This window comes from Marmota marmota, unplaced genomic scaffold (genome assembly GCF_001458135.2).
Source record: "Marmota marmota marmota unplaced genomic scaffold, marMar, whole genome shotgun sequence".
NCBI lineage: Eukaryota > Metazoa > Chordata > Mammalia > Rodentia > Sciuridae > Marmota > Marmota marmota.
The window spans coordinates 5,105,495-5,130,652 of NW_025999842.1; the positions used below are offsets into that span (position 1 = coordinate 5,105,495).

Below are 25,158 nucleotides of genomic sequence, written 5' to 3' on the forward strand. Positions count from 1 at the left end.
TTTGCAAATTTTAAGCATATTATGTTTCTAATATCCCTTCACCTTGAAATTACACCCCATCATCACCTTTCAGGCTTAAGTTCTATAATCATTTTGGTCAATCTTAAAGACTTCTTCATTCCAATGATCATTTAAATTTGCCATTGCTAGATATTTTTTTCAATTTTCTTATTTCTTGAGGTTATGAAATCAAATATGGACAAATTACTGCAAGAAGAATATTACTGTTAGAAAAATAATCATCACTTTTCTGGGCTTTATGTGGTAATGTTATAGGCTGTTATCTTCACAGAATCATTTATGAAGACACATCGTTTTAAACTATGCTTGATTTTCACTTTACCAGCAAAAATCTTCCTTTTCCAAATGAAATTTTATATAAAAGCTCACTATTTAATACAGACCATAAAGTGCAACTGCTCTGATTAGTTTGTAAAGGACTAAAGCCTCACAGACTTGGTCAGCCTTTGTTCCTCTTTACATCCCATCCAACAAAGACCCTTGAGGGTACTTCCCAGGCAGCATAAAATACATCAAGAAAATCATCATCTTATAGCATCTTTAAATATTAAAGATACCAATATGCACGGAATATCAAAACTCCAAATGAAATAAAATCAATTACTTCAGAAGGCTTTTTTACTGCAACATAAATAAAACATTATAAAATTCATTTTTTCTCAAACATAAAACTTTTCAAAGGTTCATATTGGAACTGTCCTTTTTAAAGCAGTCTAAGAATGGATACAACATCAACTTAACATATACTGTACATTAATATAGAATATCAAGAGAATAATTAGTAATTCTTCCCATAGCTGATGTTAACATAGTACAAGGTATCAAGCACACATGAGTAGTGAATGGAGAAAGATTTTTTCTTTTTTTATTGCACATTTGCTTACATGTCTGCTGCTTCTAGGTAGAGCTAAACTTGAAATACTGAGTAAGCTTCTGCCATTTTTCCATCAACTAAATTATAGCAGTTAATTGCCTATATGTTCCCCCAGGTTTATTTTCCAGAAACAAGAACATGAACCTTCCCAATTTGTCTACATAATGGAACACAGAGTTAACTTTAAGAAAAATTAAACACTCAAAAGCAAATCAGATAGCATACTATAAAGAAAACAATTTTTACATCCATACATATAATCCAGACTCACAGAACTTCTGATTATATAATATTGTAAAAAGATAATTGTAAGCCAACTCTCTTCAATTCTTCTGTGTATGAACAGGGATTTGGTTCAGAAAATTTTAACATTTTGAGAAACTGATGACTTTCAATTAGGCTTCCATAATGTCTTCTCTCTGCACACCCCAAAACAAACAAAAAACCCCATCTACAAGGATTCCAAATTTTACAAAGAAACTACTATCTTGGACTAAATTGTTCAGAAGAGTTAAGTGTTCTTATTTTCTTTCCACTGCAATCTATCACTTAAAGCAAAAGAAACAATGTACTCTCCAAACAGAAATATGTCTTTTAAGCAGGTCATGCTTTAAACACACATAAAACATTGACAGCCTGATGGAAAAGCAACAAGAATAGAGACTTAATTTTTATAGCAAACACAAAATTCTGGCCATTAATGGATCAGAAGTAACAACTGATGCTCCTATTTTAAACTCATCAATGTCATATTATAAAAGCGAAGTAACAACAGATATGTGGCAAAAAATTATTTATCTCAAATGAAAAATTTATTTTAATGAATCACTCTTAAATTTTACACTTCACTCACAATTTCATTTATAAGATAATTCAGAAGAAACAATCCTATTTAACCTTTACTTAGTAGGTTTTTACTCTGAAATATTCTCACAAGATTTTCTAGGATCACAATTATGGTGAATTTCTTTTAAATCATACAAACATTATAAACTGTTATCAGTGAAGAAATTAGATCATTGCTTATTCTGTCTAGAATGATCGGCTACCAAATCTTTAAGACCTCTTTTCCATGGCATATCTTTATGTTGTTAATAGCAATCACAATTATGAAAAATGCATCTCAACTCCACAGTGAATTAGCATCCATGCTTATTCCACATAGGTACTGCCAGTGGTCCCTGCGGTGTCCTTTCAACAATGACAAACTCATCAGGGTTGCCAAATGCCTCATAGAAAACTAGTAAATCTTGTATTGCACGCTCCTCAATCTGAAAGAAGAGAGAAGGAAAAATGACTTGTTTTACTCTTTTATGCATAAATTAAGCCGGATACATTAGTTTTCCAATTTCCATTTAAGGCACTATCATTTTACATGAATGAAATACAGGAGAATTAAATCAGGTATCTTGTTATCACTTTTAAAGTAATCAGATACTCACTCTACTTGAAATTTAACTCTTTAAGCAGAAGGAAAAAGAAACTGAAAATAATTGTTGTAATATACTCATTCTGTTTTATCCTGTAAGATACCTTCTGGTATTGTACAAGTCCTTTACATCTTGCTTCTGAGCTCTTCAATGCAAATATGGGTCTTGTCTGTTTCTATATAAATATGGGTCTTGTTTGTTTCTAAGCCTAACTCTCTGGTCTTTCAATAAGTCTATAGAATCTTAATTATTTATCAAATAAATTATTTTCCTTAAGTTAGCCAGAGATGGTATCTGTTACTTACAATCTAAGAACTCTTACTGATACAGAAGCTCTGAGAATATCAATAGATACTGTGAAATTCTCTTATTGGTCACTTTTTTTTTTTAGAGAGAGAGAGAATTTTTTAATATTTATTTTTTAGTTTTCGGCGGACACAACATCTTTTTTTAATTTTTTATTTGGTGCTGAGGATCGAACCCAGCGCTGTGCGCATGCCAGGAGAGCATGCTACCGCTTGAGCCACATCCCCAGAGCATTATTGGTCACTTTTAAATCCTCAAACAGTCTCAAACACTACCAAAGCCAAAACTGTATGCTTTATCATAATTTACTGGTTCTAAATTAATTATCCTGAATACCGTCAATTAATATTTAAATTATTAAATGCCTCAGTGTAGTTATACCTGGCATTTACATTTTATTTTATTTTTTTTAAAGAGAGAATTTTTAATATTTATTTTGCAGTTTTCTGTGGACACATCTTTATTTTATGTGGTGCTGAGGATTGAACCCAGCGCCCCACACATGCCAGGTGAGCGCGTTACCGCTTGAGCCACATCCCAAGCCCGGCTTTTTTTTTTTTTTTTTTTTTTTGTGGTGCTGGGGATTGAACCCAGGACCTTGTGCATGCAACACAAGCAATCTACCAACTTATATCCCCAGCCCAAATATAATTTTCTTAAGACTCAAGGATGACATGCAGTGTAGTTCTTCCCAAGTTAAACTCGGATGTTATATACCTGAATCAAAGCCAAGGGTTTCTCTCGACTTCTGATAAGAGCTGCTTCCTGTTGTAGCTCTTCTTCTACAATAGATGCAAAAGTGACTGGGGCTACCATGGAAGAAGTAGTCAATGAAGAAGATAGCCAGGGACTGTAAGAACAATAATAATGAATTTCATTCATCTTCCCAAGTTTTGCCCAACAAAATTTCTTCTGAAATACTCTTTAGCAATGCCACTTTTTGTTTTTGTTTTCCAGTGACTACTAGATAAGGGGATCTGGAAGCTTTTGCAAAGATTACAGAATGATGACTATTAAGAAACAGAAAAAAAAATGATTATTATTTTGGATCAGTGTTATGTGAAATTCTGGAAAATTACAGACAGTGGGGGTGGAGGAGAAACAATATAACTAAAGAAGAAACTGTGAAGCACAGAGTGTTCAAAAAATAATACATCCCATTAATACCATATTATTCCCAATGTCTTAACATTCTCTAAGAAACACTCATATTAACATTCTTTAAGCAGCAGTTCAGCTTTAGAGACCCAAAAGTAATCAATTAACCTTACTTGGGACTGTCTAAAAGAGGTAAATCTGAAATATGGTTGCCTTCTGGTCCTGCAGTACCATGAACAGAGCATCTGCAAAAGAAATGCAAAAACTGGAGACTAAAGCTGCTTATTAACAGACATGAAGAACTATAAGCTCCTAATTTAGGAGAGAAATTAATGTATGCAAGCAGGCTTACCTTGAAAATTACAAGTACACAAAATAATTTATCGATATTTTAAAAATGCTGCATATACAGTAACAGAGAAAGACTGCAAAAAATGATCTACTTTTTCTAATAATAGTCATATAACTATTTATAGTAATCAAACACATTAGGAAGTACAGAGAACTTTGTGAAACGTGTTTCACATTAATAAAATTTTATGAATTAAAATTACAATTAGTACTAATTTTCAAAACACATGAAACCAAATAATTAGTCAAATCTTGTGAATGGCTAGTATACTGTGATAAGCTAGGGATCATATATAGAACAGGAATACAAGACACAAGCTCTAAAAGTTCATAAGCTGGATAAGAAAACCAACATATAAAATGGCATATAAAAGAATGAAAAAGAATTTAAGTAGTATATAACAAATCAAGTTCAACTGACTCCATGGACTAAAAAACTAAATATTTTAGTAACTTGATATGGCCTCAGGGAGAAGAAAGAATTTGAGAAGATTATAATAAAGAGGCATATGATGAGGGGGCAGGAACCATTCAAGTAAGAAGAAAACACTTTAAAAAGATATTATAGACTGACCAAATTGTGGATTTTAGAGCTAGACAGGTCTCCAGACATTATCTAGATGAATCAAATGCCCTTTCATCAATGAGAAAATTGAGGCCTAGATGAGCAGAGTAAACAAATAAGGACTAAAATATTGACTTTCTGATTCATTTACAAACGTTTATTTGGGCATGACTTGGGACTATGGTAGATACTGAGAATCAAGCAGATTAAAACTCGATCCCCTCCCCTCAAAAGATTCTAGTGGGAGATATTTTAAAATGCTGTATTTAAGTAATGATAAAACAATGTATGAGAGTAATGTAACTGGTATCTATACTAATATGTACAAAGTGCTGAGATTCATAGGCAAGATTAACATAATATGGAAGAGGGTATATGCTGATGACTTCATCAAAGAAATGACATTAATGTTGAAAAGAGCTGCTCTGAGATATGACTTTGGTTGCACAAATACACCATTAAAGATTTTTGAAGGCAGGCTACTCTTCAATAAACACAAAATGACAGGATTGAAAACAAAAAGAGATTTCAAATGAAAATAAAATTTAAAAAACAGTTAAGACCAGGCACACTGAAAGCTAAAATATTTAGACTTGATATGTGTGCAAACAAATTTATTGAGACCCTAAGTATTTTCATGTGTATTATTTCATTTAATCCTTGTGATTCTTTGTAAAGAAAGTGTGTATTATTTACATCAAACAGATTAGGAAACAAAGACTCAAAGAATCTGGTATAATCTCCCTGATTCAAATTGGATCAGGGAGCAAAGACATATTTCAAACCAAAGTCTTTTTTACTCAGAGTACAGTGAGTTTTCCATTACCACACAGCTGCCTTTATTGTCATGATTCCTCTTAGTCTGGAATGCATTCTACTTCAAATATCTAGAATGCATTCCTTAGTGACTGGCTCAAGATCATCTTCTTTGTCTTGCTATAAAACTCCAATCACTATCATAAAGCTCTACATACTCTCATTACTGCTTACATGTTTGTCCTAACTGCTAGACTGGTCTTTCTGAGCATAGGATTGTTTTGTTGTTCTTTCTACCTCTATGTCCAGCAGAATACCTAGTACACAACCATTTATGAGAAACGAAGTAGAATGAAACAGCAACTCAGAGTTCTTCGGTTTATTTGATATGGGATAAAACAAAAGGAGAATTTTGTTTTGATTTTAAGTTCGTTATTGCTTTGAATTACTCATAACTTTTTCTTCCAGGTATAGGTATAAAATATAAAACAAAGTAAGAATATCTCTAGCTATAGGGTTCTTAGTTTTAACCAAGTTCTATGACTAGAAACCTACTAATTTACCTCATACCTAAAAGAAAAATCCCCCAGGACAAAGTAGAGGACAATTTCAGTCCAGGGAAAAAATGAAGTCAAAAAGATTAATAAGAAAGCTGTTGGGATAAACTTGTTATGCAATAATGAGAATCTGGACAAGAATATAAAATAAATAGAGAAAAAAAATCTATATTCTAAGGGAACTACTTTAGAGACTAAATGTAAATTCCCTAGGTAGGTCTTTAAGTCAATCTAAGAATAGAGAACAGAGGTTTTCTTGGGAATTAAAGAACAAAACAGATAATACTTATATGCTAAAAAATCATCCCATTGTTCTAGGGACATTTCTGAAGAAAAGCAAAAAATTAAAATATTATGTCACTAGCTAATAAAACTGAATAATAGTACTAAAATTATTTTACACAGATCTTATAAAATCAAAGTGAAACAACCAAAGCTCAAGTACAACTTATTAATGCAATGTTTTATAACTCTGATATACACTATCTGACATAGCCTTAGAGTAAACATGTATGATAGTATTACTATGCTCATAAATGATATATGATGAGGTTCAGAAAGGGTTACAGTGTTAGACTAAATATCAAATCTGTTTCTTAAGATTATAATCCCAGAACTCTTTCCACTAATAATTTTTTCAATGAATAATCTCATTAATTATAAATTTATTCAAAATAACTTAGGGGTCTCAAAATTTCATCTTAAAATTGAAGCAAATTAATTAAATAAAATTGACAGTTTTTAAAAATCAACCAAATACTTAATAGTATTATTAATAAGTTTTTAATAGTAACAACAAAGAAACAGACATTCCTATAGACAATCTCTATAATATTTAGCCTTCTGGAAATAAAAAGCAATATAAAAAAGGTTAGCTAAAATCTCTTTTTTGAAAGATTTTTGTTCCAACCAGGTGCAATGGCACACTTCTGTAATTCCAACTTCTTATGAGCCTGAGGCAGGAGATCACAAGTTTTAGGCCAGTTTGAGCAACTTAGCAAGACCTTGTCTAAAAAATAAAATTAAAAATGACTGGGATACAGCTCACTGGTAGAGCACTTGCCTAGCATATGTTAGGCCCCAGATTCAATCCCCAGTACTGCAAAGAAACAAAAAAACCCATCAAATAAATAAAAGATTTTTGTTCAAACTGAAGAAAATTAACATTGTCAAATTTAGACCTGATGAGAACAACTACATTACTTTTTGCTCCATTTTTTAAATAAAATTGTATATTAGTTTGATTACAATAGTTTTATGTAATATTAGAGCTGATATAATTGTACAGTAATTTTGTTTCATAAGTAGTTTTTCTTACTAATTAAAAACACAAGCTCACATTTTCTTGCCCAGAACTACATAAGAAGTTATCTTAAGTGAAACAAAAACTAAAAAAAAAAAAACACATAAAATGAAAAATAATAAACACATAGAAACTGTACAAATTCCCCTCTTCTAAATTTTGACATCTCATACAACATTGCCTTTTTTGCCTTAGCCTTGGAAAAGTCACATTTTCTACAATTAAAATAAGAATGTATAATTTGTAGAATTTCTTTAGATGGGCCTCCCACCCCTACCACCCCAACTCCACAAAGGATCATAAGCATTCCTATCTTCTTACTTTAACTTCCACTATTTCCTCTGTTTATACTGTCCTTTCTTCTCTCTTTTTTAAAATCTCATCCCAAGTTCAAAAGATTGTGACAATAAAAGGGATCAATAATTGATTTTTTTTCTCACTGATCTTTTTTTTTACTCACATGGTCATAAATATAATTATCACATATTTGGAACTGAATAAAAATATTTATAATATTTAATTATATTTAATTTATAATATAATCATACATAAAAATATAAAATATATAAATATAATTATATTTAATTTATGATATATAATATTTATAATATTTTTATTCAGTTCCAAATATGTGATAATTATATTTATGACCACATGAGTAAAAAAAAAAAAAACCTTCATCAATGAAATCATTCCTAACAACTCTAATCCATGGTGGTCACTTTTCCTTCTCTGAACCACTCATTTGGCATTAATCCCATATCTCATTTGTGACCTCTTTAATACTGCTAAGTTGTATTATAATTTCATTCTTGTCTGTCATTTAACTTCTCTGTGTATATATTTAGATCAACTAGACTTCAAACACATTAAAGGCTGGACCTGTGTTTTATATTTATATGAAGCCAGTAAAACATGTGCTTCTATCAAGTGTTCCATAATTTGGTGATTATATACTTTAATTTATCTATAAGGAAATATAAAACACTGCAAAGAAACATATTTATTTTGATTATGATTCACAAACCTTCTATAAAGAAATAAAAACTGAAACGTAAGCTATGTTTTCTTTTTGAAAATTATTATTCATGATCACTGTAGCTATTTAAAACATTAACTCTCATACTAAACACATGGATACGTGACTGAGCCACACACTCCAATTCAAACTTCCAAAGCAATATATCTATAATGGCACATTTTTCACAACTAAGAGTCTTGATGTTATAGCACACTCTAGTGATCAACTACGAAACCACAGATTTTTAATATTTTGTGAGTCCCATGACAAATATACATCCAAATAAAAATTTTATATTTCAACATATATCTTTAACATTTAAAATGTAAAATATTACAAAAACAAACTTAATTTTCATACTTTAAAATTTATATATCTAAAGCAAACACTATAACTCACTAAATTAGAAACAAATGTTATTTGAAATAGCTAGTTTTTATTTATTCATTCAGTCATTCACCAAATGTTCACTGGGTCCCACATGATAGGAACCATTGTAACTATTAGTGATACAATGACTAGCAAAGAAAGACATCTTCCTTGCTCTCATGGAACATATAATTAAGTGTACAGACATAAAAATATTTGTAGTAAACAAACATTAAAGAATCACACTAATAATAATTGTGGAAGGTACAATGAAGGAATGATACGGAAATATATAACAGGAACTTCAGCCAGTAAATGAAGTCAGACTTCTCTAAAGTAGATGACTGAACAGAGTCTGCATGAAGAGTAAAGAGTCAATTAGTCAAAGGATAAGAAGGAAGAAAAAAAAGAAAGTGTATTTGAGAACAAAGAAAAGGCCAAGGAGGTTAGAATTTAGAGATCTTGTTACAAGAGAAAGCTAAAGAGGTTGGCAGGAGCCAACTATGTAGATCTTAAAGGCTATAATACAAATTCTGGCCTTTGTCCTAAAAGCAGGAAGCTCCATATTTTCAAAAGAACACACTAGTTTAATATATTGGAAGAAAGGGAAAAGGACTATGCATGCAAGACCAGTTAGGAAGACCATTATGGTAGTCCAGGTAAAAAAACGTAGCAGTTTGAATAAAAGTGTAATGGTTCTAGATATAAAGTTTAGTCTATAAATATTTCAGAGTGAAACTATCATATCTTGATAAAAGACTAAATATTGGTGAGGAACACAGAGGTTTTAAAAGATTTCCAAATGTTATTTACTGAGGATTAAAAATCAGGAAGAATAGGTTGTTTTATGTTTTGTCAACATTTTTGATGTTAAGTTTGATTCTGGACATCCAGATAGGATGAAAAGGTCAAGATACTTGGATAACTAAATCTGAAGCTCAGATAGATAGGGGCAGGAGACATAATTATTTTGAATCTTTAGAATATACATGATAAACTGAACACAGGCTCATTAAACAAATAGTGTAGAAAGTACATGATCAATGACCTGTAATTAAACTTCTAGTAAGATGAATCACATAAAAAGTCCATGATGTTGGCAATATGAAGGTTATTATTGAACTCAGCCTAAACTGCTTTCAGTTTAACAGTGAGGGTAGAAGCCAGAATTAGTTACAGAATGAGTGGGAACTGGCAGTTCTTTTGAGAAATCTGGTGATGAAGGAAGTGTGGGATTGGTACTTATAGGACAATTATTAGAATTAAATATGGAAACTGAGTGAGGGATTAATTATCCCACCCAGACCACATGGGAGGAACCTGAGCATATTTAAACTCAGATGGGAAGAATCACACTAATAATAAAGAATCACACTAATAAAAAAATGGTGCCAAGCACAGTGGTGCACACCTGTAATCCCAATAGCTCAGGAGGTTGAAACAGTAGGATCCTAAGTTTGAAGCCCTTAGTAACTTAGGGAGATCCTGACTATTTCAGATTCTATTTTTTTTTAATATTACAATAAAGGTGAAAAATGAGACCCAGGGTCATTACAGAGGATTTGTTGGTATTTACTTTTTCTTAAAGACATTTTTTAAACTAATATATTTTTTAGTTGTAAATGGACACAATATCTTTATTTTGTTTATTTATTTATTTTTATGTGGTGCTGAGGATCAAACTAAGTACCTCACAAGTGTGAGGCAAGAGCTCTAACACTAAGCCACAACCCCAAGTCCCAGAAACTAATATTTTTAATACACCAAAGATCATCAGCATGTTCACTCCTATTGCCAAGTTACTTTGCTTTAATATAAATTCAGAATATAGCTTCTTCTACTATCTTTCTAAATGAAGAATGCTCTTAAACTTACCAAGAGCAGATTTAAAACATTTTTAAACTATTTATTTAAAACCAGATTTCTTAATATTTGATAATAAACAAAATGTAGAAACTGAATGATGAGTCTAATACTTCCTCTTCATAATGCTTCATGGAACTATTTATTTGCTTAAGCTTTTATTTTCTTTAGACTGTCAGTTCTATGAGTAGGGGCTATATTGATTTTTTTTCACCAATATGTAATTTAAGTAGTTAGCATAATGTCTGATACAAAAACATGTAATAAATTTTTGCCAATTTTAACACTTGTGTATTTTACATAGCACCCAACTTTTATTTATAAGCCTATCATAAAAAAAATTTTACCTATAAATTTTTATGTAAAAAAGCTATAAGCTGGGGCAGGGGATGTTGCTCAAGCGGTAGTGCGCTCGCCTGGCATGCTTGCGGCCCGGGTTCGATCCTCAGCACCACATACAAAAACAAAGATGTTGTGTCCGCTGAAAACTAAAAAATAAATATTAAAAAAATTCTCTCACTCTCTCTTTAAAAAAAAAAAGGCTATAAGCTGTTTTATATGTATACACTGAATATCAAAAACAGCTAGAGAAAAAAATCTAAAACTATTAAAGGTACAATCAACAGGGGACGAGTAGATTCTGGTATATCCATACAGAAAAATATTATTTAGCAAAGAAAAAGAAAGTAATCAACTGCTGGTTAAAACATGGATGAGTCTTGAAATAATCGTGCTGAATAAAATATGACAGATTATAAAAAAAGGTATATACTATATAGTTCAATTGATGAAAAAGTTGAACAAATACAAGCTAGTCTCTACTGAAAAAAGTAAACTGGTAATCGGGGGAAGGGAAATAAGAAAAATTCTGAGAATGATTATGTTCATTATCTCAAAAGTGGTGAGGATTTGACAAATATGCACATATATTAAAACCTCAAATTGTATACTTTAAATACATGCAGTTTATTGTAAGGCAAATACCTCAATACTGTTTTAGGGGGAAAAAATTATAAGGCGAAAGGGAATAGGAATACTACTTTTAATTTTGAATATAAAAAAACTGCCTCATAAATTTTTTATCATTTCAAACCATATAACAACCATAGAATAGTTTAAGGTAAAAAATATATTGGTTTTGCTTCATTACCTTACAACTTTTGGAGCCTGAGAATTTTCAGTTCCTTTAAAACAAACTTTTTTGACATGATCTCCTGAACTATGACCAGTAACAGATTTTTTTTCTTCTAGTAAGAAATCCCGGAATGACTTGGATGAAGCTGAATGTAGAGAAGATGCCCTGCAAAAGAAAGCAAAGATCATGCTAGAACATCCATTTTGTAAAATGGCATTCCTGGAAATTAATGGACATACAGAGAATATATATGTGAAAAATTTAACAATATAGTTTCCAATATAATGGTCAATCCTTGCTATCAAATGTTAACCAATCAAAACTATGAGTAAGAAAAAGAAATCAGTGGACAATACTACTAAGGATAAATCTAGATGTTGAAAATAGCAAGGATACTGAAATAGCTATTGTAACTATGCCTCAGACAACAACAGTAGCAAAGATATACTCAGAAGGAATTAAAAAACTGGTTGGGCTGGGGATGTGGCTCAAGCGGTAGCGCACTCGCCTGGCGTGTGTGCGGCCCGGGTTCAATCCTCAGCAGCACATACAAACAAAGATGTTGTGTCCGCCGATAACTAAAAAATATTAAAATTCTCCCCCGCCCCCCTCCTCTCCCCCCTCCCTCTTTAAAAAAATAAAAATAAAAAAAAAATTAAAAAAAAAACTGGTAAACTCAGTACAGGAACAGAAACAAAAAAGAACAAAATGATGTTGAAAAGACAAAATTAGCACTTGGATGAACTTTGTAGACTAAGAAGTCAATAGGAATCATATAAACAATAGAAATCTCGGGAGTGAGAAAAAGTCAGCCTTGAGGAATTACAGGATATGAAAAGTACTGTAAGCACAAGAGAGAGTGAGATGGCAGACCAAAATATTGAAATAACAGCTGAAAATTTTCCAAGTTTGGTGGAAGAAAAAATTTAAAAATCTAAGTTTTAACAAACATCAAACAAGATAAATGAAAAGATAATCACACTTAGGGACATCATAGGCAAACAACTTAAAACTAGATTAAAAAAAAAATTCATTGAAGCAATCATAGAAGTATAACACAATATGAAAATGGCTAGCTTGTTATGGAAACAATGAAGTCCAAAAGACTTCACTGGAAGTGGGAAGACATCTTTAATGTGATGAAAGGAGGAAAAATGTCAATCCAACTTATATCCATGTGAGTAAGCTTGGAAGAGGGCCCTCTGCAAGTCAATCCTTAAAATTATTATAGTTCTGGATGAACCCTAAGGGCAGCACTGGGAAGCTTGAAGAGGAACACAGCTAACATTCTAGACTCACAGGTATTGTGAGAAATAATTGTTGTTTCTTTTACTGCTTTGTAGGGATAATTTGTTATGCTGAGTCCATATTTGAAGTCATTTACCCTACATAAAACCTGAGACAATATGAAGAAATTTTCTTTATAGATTTGCATCAGAAGATGACCTACTAAGCTATTCATGTTAACAATATTCCTTCAAGAGAACTAATCTTTGGCCTTATCACAAAAATTTTCCCCCAAACATACATATATACAGAAAACAAAAGTCAAACACACATACAGTTCAAATTTCCTTCCCAAATCCTTTCTCCCCTCAAAAGCACACATATCTTAAGTTAACTATGATATAAAATACAGTGTGTATCATTAATTGTTGGGAACAGTGTTCGCAAATATTCTTACTAGCAAATTCCCTGAGTGTCTCCTGTAAATTATTTTTCTAAATACAGAAACCTGGAACTATCACTATTGAAACGTACAAGTTGTCAAATTCATTCTAGTGGTTAATCTGGGGACTCCCAGATGTAATACATGATTTCTATCCCACAGATTTTTTTAAGAAGTTACTTAGGGTAAAAGCTCTCTAAGAATAAAGAATAAGTAAGACTGCTTATAAAATGTTTTAACTCACATATTCATTAGTTACACACAGTGATCAATTATAAAATGTGGTATGAAGAATTCTTCAAAGAAATTCCAAGGTTCTTTCCACTGATTATGCCATGATTTGATACAGTGTCTAATTTCCCACAATTTTACTTTCCTCATAGGCTCTGGTTATTTTCCATTTGAGTAGCCACAGAAACTTCATGGAAAAATATTTATAGACATTTATATCCACATGAAAATTAACAAAAATTGTATTCCTCAGCTAAAGTACCCCTGAAACTTTAATGAATACATTTCTAGCTCAAAAAAGTTGAATAATTGGAAACTACTCTATCTATGTTAGCTAGTTCTCGATGGAATTTGGAAAAAATTGCATTCATATATCAAGCCAGGCCATGAAGACTGTGTATTCTTCCACTCAAGATGACTGATGAGAAATGTATTACTTCTCCAAGTAAAACACTTGAAGATGAAAAGTGGCCAAATCTCATATATACTTAATGTTTTCACATTAGATTTAAAATTCAAATGGTTAGAACTTCATTCCCGTGCAAAAAACAATTGTCTTTAATACTTTACTTTGCCACATCTAATTGCAGGCAACAAGAATAAAACTATAATTGTGAATTTATATACTAGGTGAAAGAATGTGTAAAAAGGCTAGCAAAAATCCTACCACAACCAAAAGCAGATTTAGAGGGCTGATCTGTGATTTGCAAATGATGAACTGCACATTAACTTTAATATTAAGATATAGTATAAAAACATCTTGTAAAGAAATAAATTCTGATTAGATGATACATTAGAAGTGATAATGTATATTTGAGAAATATTTAAAATACTATAATCATGAAAAGACTCTGAAACACAATCCACAAATTAGATTAAAATGCTAATTTCAGATCTTTTTTTTATTTTATTAAAGTAGAAAAAAGTTTAAATTCTTTCAGTGAGTTTTTAAACCAAGGCGTTTAAGGGATGTTCTCAGAAATTTCTAGCATGTATTGCATATGTGCTACTCAGGTACTCTGTGTACCAAAGTAAAAATCAAGTGTTATCATTATAAATAATACTGTGGTTACTTCATAATTTCAAAGATAATTCTATACATAATATAAAATTAAAATAACTTTTAATCATACAAACCAGCACACCACATTGTATCTACTCAATAATCACAGTTCAATTTAGAATTCCTTGCAATTTTATAGAAATCTCAGAAAGAAAATTATGAATTCCCAGCACTACAAAATATAGCATAAAGAAAGAAAATTAAAAACCTAATAATTTTATTTCAATTTATACTAAACATGCCTCAAAGTTCCTATATACCAAATATTAACTATTTAATGTGAATGTGTTCTTAAAATTTATAATGTTTTGATTTGTGCCATTAACTTAGAATAAAATTCTCATAATCTAATAAAAAATATATGTATATATTTATTCTAAATATATACTTATATATACATTTCTACATATATACTTTACAAAGTTGCTTCAATTCACTCTTTAATAAGTATAAATAAAAACAATGAATATATTCAAAATAATTTTGCAGAAATCAACTTTAAAAGATCCTTAAGATTTAACAAAAGTGTATTATCATTATAAAATGCATAATTATTAATTTTATGACAACTCAAGACACTTCTAACCTTTACAATAATTCAAAATAAAATTGTAATTTGCCACAAAATTCATTACTCATTTGTTTGTATTTAAATTTTCCAAGTAGGTTTTCATAAAATAAATTTATAATAAACATCATTTAGATTTAATAGTTGCCAAATACTTCTCAATGAAAAGTACACTGATTTACGTTTTGGGCCAAATTTCATGGCATTTTCTTCCTATCTTTCTAGACTTCTCCTGAATATTTTCATAATAGACTACTTTTAAAATTTAGAAAGTGCCTTCAAAGTAGGACTCTCTGAGCTCATGTTGCTAATAATTACTGGAGAAACATTTTGCCTAAATTTGAACATTCAAGTCTTAAGTGTCAAATAAATAACTATTCTTCCCTTTAATACTTTTTTCCTGAAATTTCACCTAAAGTGAATAGAAAAGCAACCAGAAGTGTGTAAGCCCAGCTCACACAAAAAAAGAATAAGATATTAAGAGATGACAGACTAAAAATAGCAACATGTTTTTGGAGAATGAAGAGGCAGAGTGATAGCTGGTAGAGTGGGAATTTAAAAAAAAGCCTGCTATCAATTAGGTGGTAGTACTGTGAAAAGATCAAAAACCCGGAAAAGCTCATATATTGTATCAAATACTGAATTAAGAACATGGCTAAAAATGTGAAAACTGGTTTTTGAAGTTTATTTGTTGGCATAATTGAGAATAGTAAATGTCCTAATTTCATGAGGTCACATGACTGCACCTCCCATACCTTATCAAAAGGAAAATCTGATTCAAAGACACTAGTAAAATAGAAAGGCAGAAGCAAACTATTTGCTTCTGCACAAGTTTATACAATAAATGGTAAAGTGAGTGAAAATCTATATCCAGTGAAAACTTCAGTCTCTGCCCTAAACTATTCACCCTGATCAGCTTCCAAAATGCTGGCAACCAAATTTATAGACCTTCACAACAAATAATTAAATCTGTTCTTTAAAAAAATTGACATGCCCCCAAGCATGGTGGCACAGGTCTGTAATCCTAGTGACTTGGGAGTTTGAAGCAGGAGAATTCAAAGTTCAAAAGCCATCCTCAGCAGTTTTTCAAGGCCCTAATCAACTTAGCAAGACCCTGTCTCAAAATAAAAAATAAAAAGGGCTAGAATGTGGCTTAATGGTTAAGTGTCCCTTGGGTTCAATCCCCTGTACCAAAAGGGAGGGGGAAAAAAATCATCAACATCCTATGGAGACCAAGGAAAAAAAATATCAAGGAGGTAACCAATATTAGGGTGGTGCTTCCTAAGGATACCCTAAGGATATTGCAAAGCATCCTAAAGTCATACCCATTCCACACAGGCACATGGTGCTTCTAATCAGAACTTAAAACAATCAATAAATCTAAAGAATAAAATATTAAAACGAACCAAGAAATATACAGAAAAGAGTGAATAAAACAGGAATATAAGTCAATGGCTATTTTTAACTTTTCATATATGGAACCATATTTCTTTTTTCTGACTGGCTTTTTTTCCAAAGTATTATATCAGTGAGATTCATCCACATAGTATTTAGTCATAATTCATTTTTTAATCACTGGGTAGTGTTCTATTACTTTAAAAAATGCATCCATTTAATGCTGATAGATATTTAGGCTATTTCCAACTTTAGTTATTACAGATAATGTTGTTACAAACATTCTTATATATGTTGCCTTTTTTTGGTGATTAAAGATTTTAATAGTTGAAAATAATCAAGGAAATATTTGAGAATATGAAATGGGAAGACAAATATATGGACAGTAGGAAAATTAATTACAGAAATCCAGGAGGACCAATATCTGATTAGTATAAATTTTAGAGAAAACAAAAGGAAAAGTTATCAAAGGAATAGTTCATACAATTTTTCTAAACCTAAGGGCATGCTGTTCTCAATTAACACAAATTCTCAAAATAATATGTCAAAACAAACCCCATGAAAGTACATAATTTTGAAATTTCTGAACACTAGGAATAAAGAAAACTATAAATTTCTAGGGGGAAAACAAAGGTGGAAGAAGGATAATGGGGGGTACCATAAAAAGAAATGGAAATCAAATGATATTAGACTTCCCAAAAGCCACAGGGATAACAAAAAGGAACAAATTCTCCAAAGGATCCCAACTTAGAATCTTGTTCCAATCTAACTAGCAATCAATAATAAAAAAGAAAACAACAAAATGTTCGTGAATAAAAAACTCCAAAAACGTAAGCAGTACATATTCTTTGTCAGCAAACTACTGGAGTTGTACTACATCAAAACATGGAGTAAATCAAAAAACAAACACAAAACATAGAAAACAAGATTAAATACTGGAGGAAAGCAAGGACATTTCTAAGATGACAATTAAGGAAAATCCAAGATGGCAGATAATCCATAGGCCTAGAAAAGACCCAGTTCAGACCAGAGAAAAACACAAGGTTCTAAGGCAGAAGCCTCTAAGAAAACAAATGTATTTTTTTTCTTCATTTATTTTTTTGTTTAAATAAGGAAACCAATTGATGGCACATCTAAAACAACATTACTAAGCCAAATGCTTCCAAACGTAGTTAGTTAATGCTTTCAAATTACAATAATTTTAGTATCTTAATGATTATTTCAATAATACTTTTTTCCCCTCTTGTTATTTTCTACACCAGCGAAAACACAACTCAATGTTGTTAACAGTTACACCATAAAACCTACAAAGGCAATAAGCAAATTGGTCTTGCTTTATTGTCATATCACCAGAAATTAAAAGAATGCCTTGCATGTGGAAGATGTTTAAGAAATACTGAAGAATTAAAAAAATTTCTGCTAAGACCATTTTCTCAAGTGTCATCCTCAGTTTTCTTCTACTTCAGTATTCCAATTTCTTGTGTTTACTTTCTTTGGTCAGAAATTGTACTTTAGACCTATTAGCAGCTCTGACTAGCATTATGTTAATTCCCACTGGCAACACTCAAAACTGAGTGTCATTCCCCCTTAGTAGGAAAAATATTCCCTTTTACAAACAGAATAATTTAGCATTAGGACACTGAAGGATTTTCCCAAACTAAGGGTGGCTACCAAGATCACCCTCAGTTCCTGTGAAAGAAAGTGGGTTCTACTTCTTCCTTACCCTTCACACTACTTATGTATGTGCTTCTCTAGAACTGGTTTCCAGATATTCTGATGTGGATAACAAAGAAAAGGGCAGATGGAAGGGAAGCAGAATACAGCCTGTTTTACACATCTCAAAATTGTCATCTGACCTCTTCGAAGATTACTCCTATAATTATGCCACTTTGGGTAAATTATAATAGAGAAAACATAAATAATGTAATGTTAACAGCACTGTTTAAAAAAGTGACAAGAAGCTTTGTATAACCATGTAAAGACATTTATGATGCATACAAAAGGACAAAGAAATAAGGGTACTAAAAATAAAGTTTGCTTTTATGAAAATGTCCTGTGGTGCATTTTATTTATTATAAAATGAAAAAGTAAACTTATTTTAAGTCACTTTAACAAGAGAAGTTTAGCAGAATAACAAGAAGAAATTATATTCATAACGAAAAACATTTGAAAATCATGATATAATGTCAATACATTAAAAATTAAAACAAAACAAAAAAATCCCATTTTTGACTTAAAAGCAAAGGAAGGAATGAAATATTTGCTAATATAGGCAGGGAAAACCTCAGGAGTAAAGAATCACTTTATAAACTAATAAACCAATCTAAGCTAATTTTAATAAAAGTGATACATACCATGCATTCACTGGTTTGGGGACTTTGGAAGGAGTGGTTAAAACTGTTTCCATGCTACTCATTCCTGAATTATTTTCTTTGGTAGTCAATGCGATCATTTTTCGTTGCTTCTGAGAAAGTTTAACTCCAGGAGAAACCATTTTGCTGAAGATTAAATTAAATTAAATCAATTAGTTTCACTGCTCCTGAGAAAGTTTAATATCATGAGAAATAATTTTGCTAGAAATTAAACCAATTAGCATGAATTTCTTTAATGAAAGTTAGAGATAAGGATAATATTTCCTATTTATTTGGTGTGACTTTACTATTTGATCAAGATGTTCACAAAGTATCAACAGTGGTGATATTAATTTATACTATCAATCATTAAGTAATAGCTATGATTAATTCCTCCTTTATATACTTTTCAAGGATAATTTACATTACAAAGCTTAAAAATTTTTGCTTTTTCTTTGATTTTTCTTCAAGAACAGATCACATGGTTTCTAGCATGTGATACTGTTTTGTATAAAAGCTAGTCTATCAACTTAACTCAATCTTTACACAGATTTAAGAAATATTATAAAGGTTAAATTACCTAGAAAAAGGCTTAAATCTATTAGATCAAAGGCAGAGAAATAATGAGAACGATCCAATGGATCTTTCCAATTTTTTAGGACAGGAATATAATTTTTTTTTATGATTTTTTTAACCAACCCTAAATTTGACTTAGGTGTAGCTCCACATTTTTGTCTACTTTCTTCTATTTCCATGATGGTTCTGAGATCCACGACAGGAGGGCTGACAGGACTAAAAAAAATTAAAGAATTACTTTACAAAAGCCTTCAATTACCTTTAAAACCCAACCCCAAACTTCAATGAAACTATAAATTATATGTAGATTAATAATGAAAGTATAATTTAGAATTGTTTTGCTGATAACAAAATTCTTATTAGTATTAACAAAAACAGACATTTTCTAGAAAACCTTAGGATATTCAACAATATTAATATTGGAAACCCACCAAAAGTAGCTAGCTATACCATAAAAAAAAAATACTCTATGATTTTTACAGTTTCTAACCTAAATGAAATCTATGATACAGCTAAAAATAAGTCATATTACTATATATTGAAGGATAACCTGCTGTTTTTTCTTTAAAAAAGAAAAATATTTACTATATTTCTGTATTTATTCCCACTAGGTGATACTTCAGAATGATGTAGAAATGTTTATGTATGCATTAATATGTAAAATATTGACCAATTTATATAGCTAGGCACTATTTTTAAGACATGTTTAGAAAATATTCTAATATCAGTACTCAGAATATGTTTCCAGATGTCCCCAGAAATTGTTATGTTACTTAGAATGCCAAAACATTTCAGACTAATTTCTGAGCTACCATTAGACCATGAAGCAACATAAACTGAAACATCATATACTTTGTTCCAATACATAACAGAGCACATTTCAAAAAAATTGCACAAATGGTCAGAGTGATAATATAATCAATAAGTCACTTGACAGTTTTAGCCTATAATCAACCAAAGTAGTTACATAAAAATGAAGCACAAGCTCTATAGCCCTACAAAAAAGCAAACTATGCTTTCTATTTACAAATACTCCTTCATTTGACTTCTAAATAAAAGAAAAATATGCATAAAATATAAGTAAAAAGATAGTATAACATTCAATAAATATCCTCAGATATACTAACAATGAACAGTACATTTTATGAGATTTTAAATACCCACTAAGGTGCAAACATTTAACTGTATAATAATATATTTTGTGAGATAATAAGGTGCTCTATTATGCATATATGGAACAAAGATTATGATGTTCCAGTTAATACTACTTCATGGCCTAAAGGTAGCTCAGAAAGCATAAAGCTTACAAATTTAAAAAAAAAAAAAATGGTTTTCCTAAAAGGAAGATGGGCTTTTTTTCTAATTCTGTTTTTGCCTTGGTTTTTAAGTTTTTAACTGACACATAAAAAGTATACCTATTTATGGAATACCATGTGATCTTTCAACATACATATATATTATGAAATATTCCAATCAAGGTAAAACTGTCCCCTCAAACATTTATCATGTCTTTATGGTGAAAATATTCAAAATCTTTTCTTTCAGCTTTTTTTTTTTTTTAATAAGCAGCATATTATTATCTATAGTTATCCTACTGTGCAACAGAACAGCAGAACTTCTCTCTTCTATGACTTTTTACCTTACATATGCATCAGTCTTTCTCCATCATTACCTTCCCCTTGAGTAGGAGTTTTAATTAATATACATTAACAAAGAAAAATATGCTATAATATACTGACAATAATACAAAGACAACTATATTTTGCCTGGGTGGGGGATAAGCCTATTATACTGATTAGCAATTTGTATGCATATAGGTAATTTTATGTATAGTAGAGTATATTAATATTTTTTAAAATTTTTTCATTTGATTAAAATTAATGATATTTCTCAGATACAGAACAAAATGAAAATTCTACCTGAAAGAGCCAGCAACCCAGCTGGAAGAACTTGTTACATCAATTCTGTTACTGGGAATGGGCTGTGGAGTAGATACTTTAAGTATTGATGATTTTTCCCATGGTTTGAAATCTTCCCTAGAAGATGTGTTAGTTGTACCATTAACATAAGGTTTAACTTTCACCTAAGGGAAGGGGAAAAAAACATTAAAGTTAATAAGAGCAGATACCTAGCTCAGTAGCTAATATGTAGTTGATTCTTAACAAATATTAGTTACATTATGGAAAATCTTCTGATAATAAACCATCTAACATTTTTAATTCATATTCTTCTACAGGTTAATGCTTTAACCAATTCTTAAACAATCAGATGATTGTGAGCTTGGAGAATAATTTTTAGGGATAATGTTTGCCTATTAAACTTATATTTATACAAAGAGTAAACAAGAATGTTAATATATAGAAGCTATACAGTAAGATATGAAGCAGTAATTTTAAATTAATGTCCACAACTTCAGATATGAAACAAAATGAAAATTTGGTATAAATGTCATAGAAAGTCACTCTGAACATAATTAAAGGACTCTGAATAAAATTAAAGTCAAATAATACTGATATTTCAAAAGGGACCTGGAAACTACTGATATTATAATAGGTCAAGTAAGTTATTAAAATAGTATTTCTATTGCCAGGATTAATTCTTCTACTATTATAAGACATTCACAATATGCCTTCTATATTCCAGACCAATCTTATCTGAATAATAATTGACCCCAAATGTTTACCCTACATTAAAATAATCAATCCTTGAGGCCTAGAACAAGACAGGGTAGAAAGCATAAGTTCTATTGTCTTAGGAATTCCTAAAAATTAGGATTTTTTTTTTTTTTTTTTTTAAGGCAATACTAGGGATTGAACTCAGGGTCTTGCATGTGCAGGCAAGTGCTCTACCACTGAGCTACATCCCCAGCCCTAGAATATGCTTTAGGGATGTACAGGAATTAGAGAAAAATAAGTCTATCTCAAATAAAGTAGATATTTCCCTTCCCCATAGATTATAAACTATGGAATAAAATGTCAGGATGTCTAAAAAATGCATTCCTCAGAGATACCCAGACTAGGAATCCTGCAGCTTAATGTCAATTATGCTAGACTAGAAGATCTCAAATCATTCCAGCTTGTTTTGCTCTAGTTAATACTATGAAAGGGACTAGTAGAATCTGAATTTAGACTTATTTTCAAAATTACTTTACCTTTGATAATTTTTATCTTCTGTTAACTGACATTTCACAAGAGACAATTCAGTAATTCATCTACAAATATAGTTTTCACTGTCTACATAGTGTTACTATATTTTACATCATTATATTTTACACATCAACACTCTATTTTACTTGTAGAAAGATTAGACATAACATTCATAAAGGGTTTGAAAGAGTCATTGAATAAAATTAGGAAGGTTATACAAATTTGAGAAACTAACACTACACATATTGTACTAATTTTATCTTATAAACCAGCCAGGACAGTGTTTTAAAGTTTGAGTAAAAATAATGAAAAACTAAAGTTAAACTGTATACAGATCTAAAACACTAAAGGTAAGGAAACAGTGCTTTATAAAACTAACCTCAATCTTATCTGAATGAAATCCTGTTGTGAAATCAGGGGACTGTAAATCTCTAGGACTACCCACACCTGCATAGCTTCCTTCAGAGTCTGATGTCAATAGTTCTGGAAGAGATTCCACAGAATTGGTCTTACCAGACTTTAATAATCCTAAAGTAAGAAGTTAAAACAAAACCAAAAAAATTTAAACACATAAAAATTACATATATGCAATACAGTCAATGAGCCAAATAGAGAGCTAAAAGCTTCCACTTAACCAGATTTTATAAAATTTAAATTATATTCACCACACCAAAATCTTATCATTCAAGCTAACTGGAGAAAGATATTAGATTAAGTGAAAAAAATAAAATGAAAGAGGTTGTAAAACAATAGTGTTATTCATCATGATTACATGCCAATTATGCAATGAAACTGAGGAAGATAGTTTTTGGGATCTGCTTTGAAGCAATGGTTGAGGACCTTTTTTCCACCATAAAAGAAAAAAAAAGAAGAAGAAATGAAGGAACTCCAGACTCCTCTCCTTTGTCTTTCTCTCCTTGTACAGAAATCTCTACATTCATGCAGAAAAGGACTAATATCATCTGTGTCAGAGGAAGCACATGGCCTTTTTGCCTCTCCTTTATCCAGCAGACTAGCCTAGTAGCAGAGATTCCTAGAGGTCGATTATAATCTGTTTGAGAGTTGGTGTTCTTTTTTTCCCCCTATAAAAAATGTCTTCTTTTGGGAGTATTTTAAATTAGTTTATCTCCTGAAGTAAAGTGTTATGAAATGTATATACCACTTCTTAGATAACTGAGGAAGCCTAAATGCCTGCCTTTGTTTCACACCTAGTATTCTGCATATTAACACTTTCACAGAATGTCAATCGTGTAACTTTAAGCATCAACACATACACTAAACCTTCACACAATGTCTTCAGTGAAATTTGCCACATACTCTTAATTTATTTCCATAATTAGGTCTTTTGTTTAAATTTAGTCTTCTAACCATTATCAACTTTGGCTACAGAAAGAATGGTACAGCAAGAAAAATATAGTATTGGAATCAAGAAAGTAAATTCTATTTCTTTTTGCCACTACCTCAAATCGCTTAAGTTTTCTGAGGTTTAAAGTAAGGAATATAAATTATTTCATTACTATGGTCTCTTTGAGTTCTGACATGCTAAGATTTTAACACATGTACTAAAAATAACATAAAAGCAAATCAAATATCTGCCCTTTTTTATGTCATTTAGGTGACTAGGATATCACTAAGTTGATGACTGTCTATTTATCCTTCCATCCATCTACCAATGGCTCTTCCTAAGGGCTAGATATAACTCACAACAGAAAATAGAAAACTACAGTTTTAAGTCTGCAAAGGTCTTCAGACATGTTTCCCATTTACTATGTCTCCTGATTAATATTCTCAGTACTTCATAAACCAACTTAGGCATATTATCTATGCTTTTCATATCTTTTGTTGATCTAAAACTATTATTCTTGATATTATTCCCTGTGAGCTTTATTAACATTTTAAGTACCCCATTTGTAATAGCTAATTAAACAAAAATAAACACCCTCTTTTTTTTCTGAATAACAGCTATCTTTTCCTAAGAGATGTGAAACGATGCTTGTCTTTTACTTTTCAAAGTCACTAATATGGAGTTGACTGATAAAAACTGTACAAGGTATGTCTTAGTGCTATAGACAGACACACCTACTATTTACAAAAGCCATACTATAGTCTCATTATTTTATTGTCATATTTCACATTTTATCTAGAGAAACTGTTAAAAATTTAGATAAATCTAGATCATATAAACCTAGAATGTGCAACAGTCAATAATATTACCAGCCTAAAATTGTGGGGGGAAAAAATACAAAACAAAAAGATACCAGGGATACTGTTCTAATTAAGACTAAAGAGATATAAATAAGCAAAAGCAGGGTTTAACTTGAGAGAACACTAGATTATTTTAAAGATTAAAACTAAAAAGGCTATAAAACAATTTTGAATAATCAGGGAAATCTGGATATAGAATGTAAAACTAAACAATACTAGTGAATTAATGTTAATTGTCTTGTTGTGATAATAGTATTGTGGTTTTATAGAAAACCACAATAGTATTGTGGTTTTATTCTTAGGCG

The 25,158-nt window shown here is 30.8% G+C and overlaps 1 protein-coding gene across 4 annotated transcripts in view; it reads right to left on the bottom strand.

Moving 5' to 3' along the window:
* Positions 1-621: 621 nt before the first annotated feature.
* The window catches only part of Ibtk (inhibitor of Bruton tyrosine kinase), a 77,611-nt gene continuing 53,074 nt past the window's right edge, over positions 622-25,158 (bottom strand). For 2 of the 4 annotated variants that reach the window (XM_015498966.2, XM_048802027.1), the window contains 8 exons: positions 23,028-23,176; positions 21,422-21,585; positions 19,626-19,718; positions 18,930-19,073; positions 11,665-11,814; positions 3,903-3,974; positions 3,349-3,481; positions 622-2,166 (listed from right to left, as the gene is read on the bottom strand). In XM_015498966.2, coding sequence (XP_015354452.1) covers positions 2,035-2,166; positions 3,349-3,481; positions 3,903-3,974; positions 11,665-11,814; positions 18,930-19,073; positions 19,626-19,718; positions 21,422-21,585; positions 23,028-23,176 — 1,037 coding nt within the window. In that variant the 3' untranslated portion in view covers positions 622-2,034. The remainder of the gene's footprint in view (positions 2,167-3,348; positions 3,482-3,902; positions 3,975-11,664; positions 11,815-18,929; positions 19,074-19,625; positions 19,719-21,421; positions 21,586-23,027; positions 23,177-25,158) is intronic. The other 2 variants (XM_048802160.1, XM_048802066.1) reach the window with 1 other exon arrangement.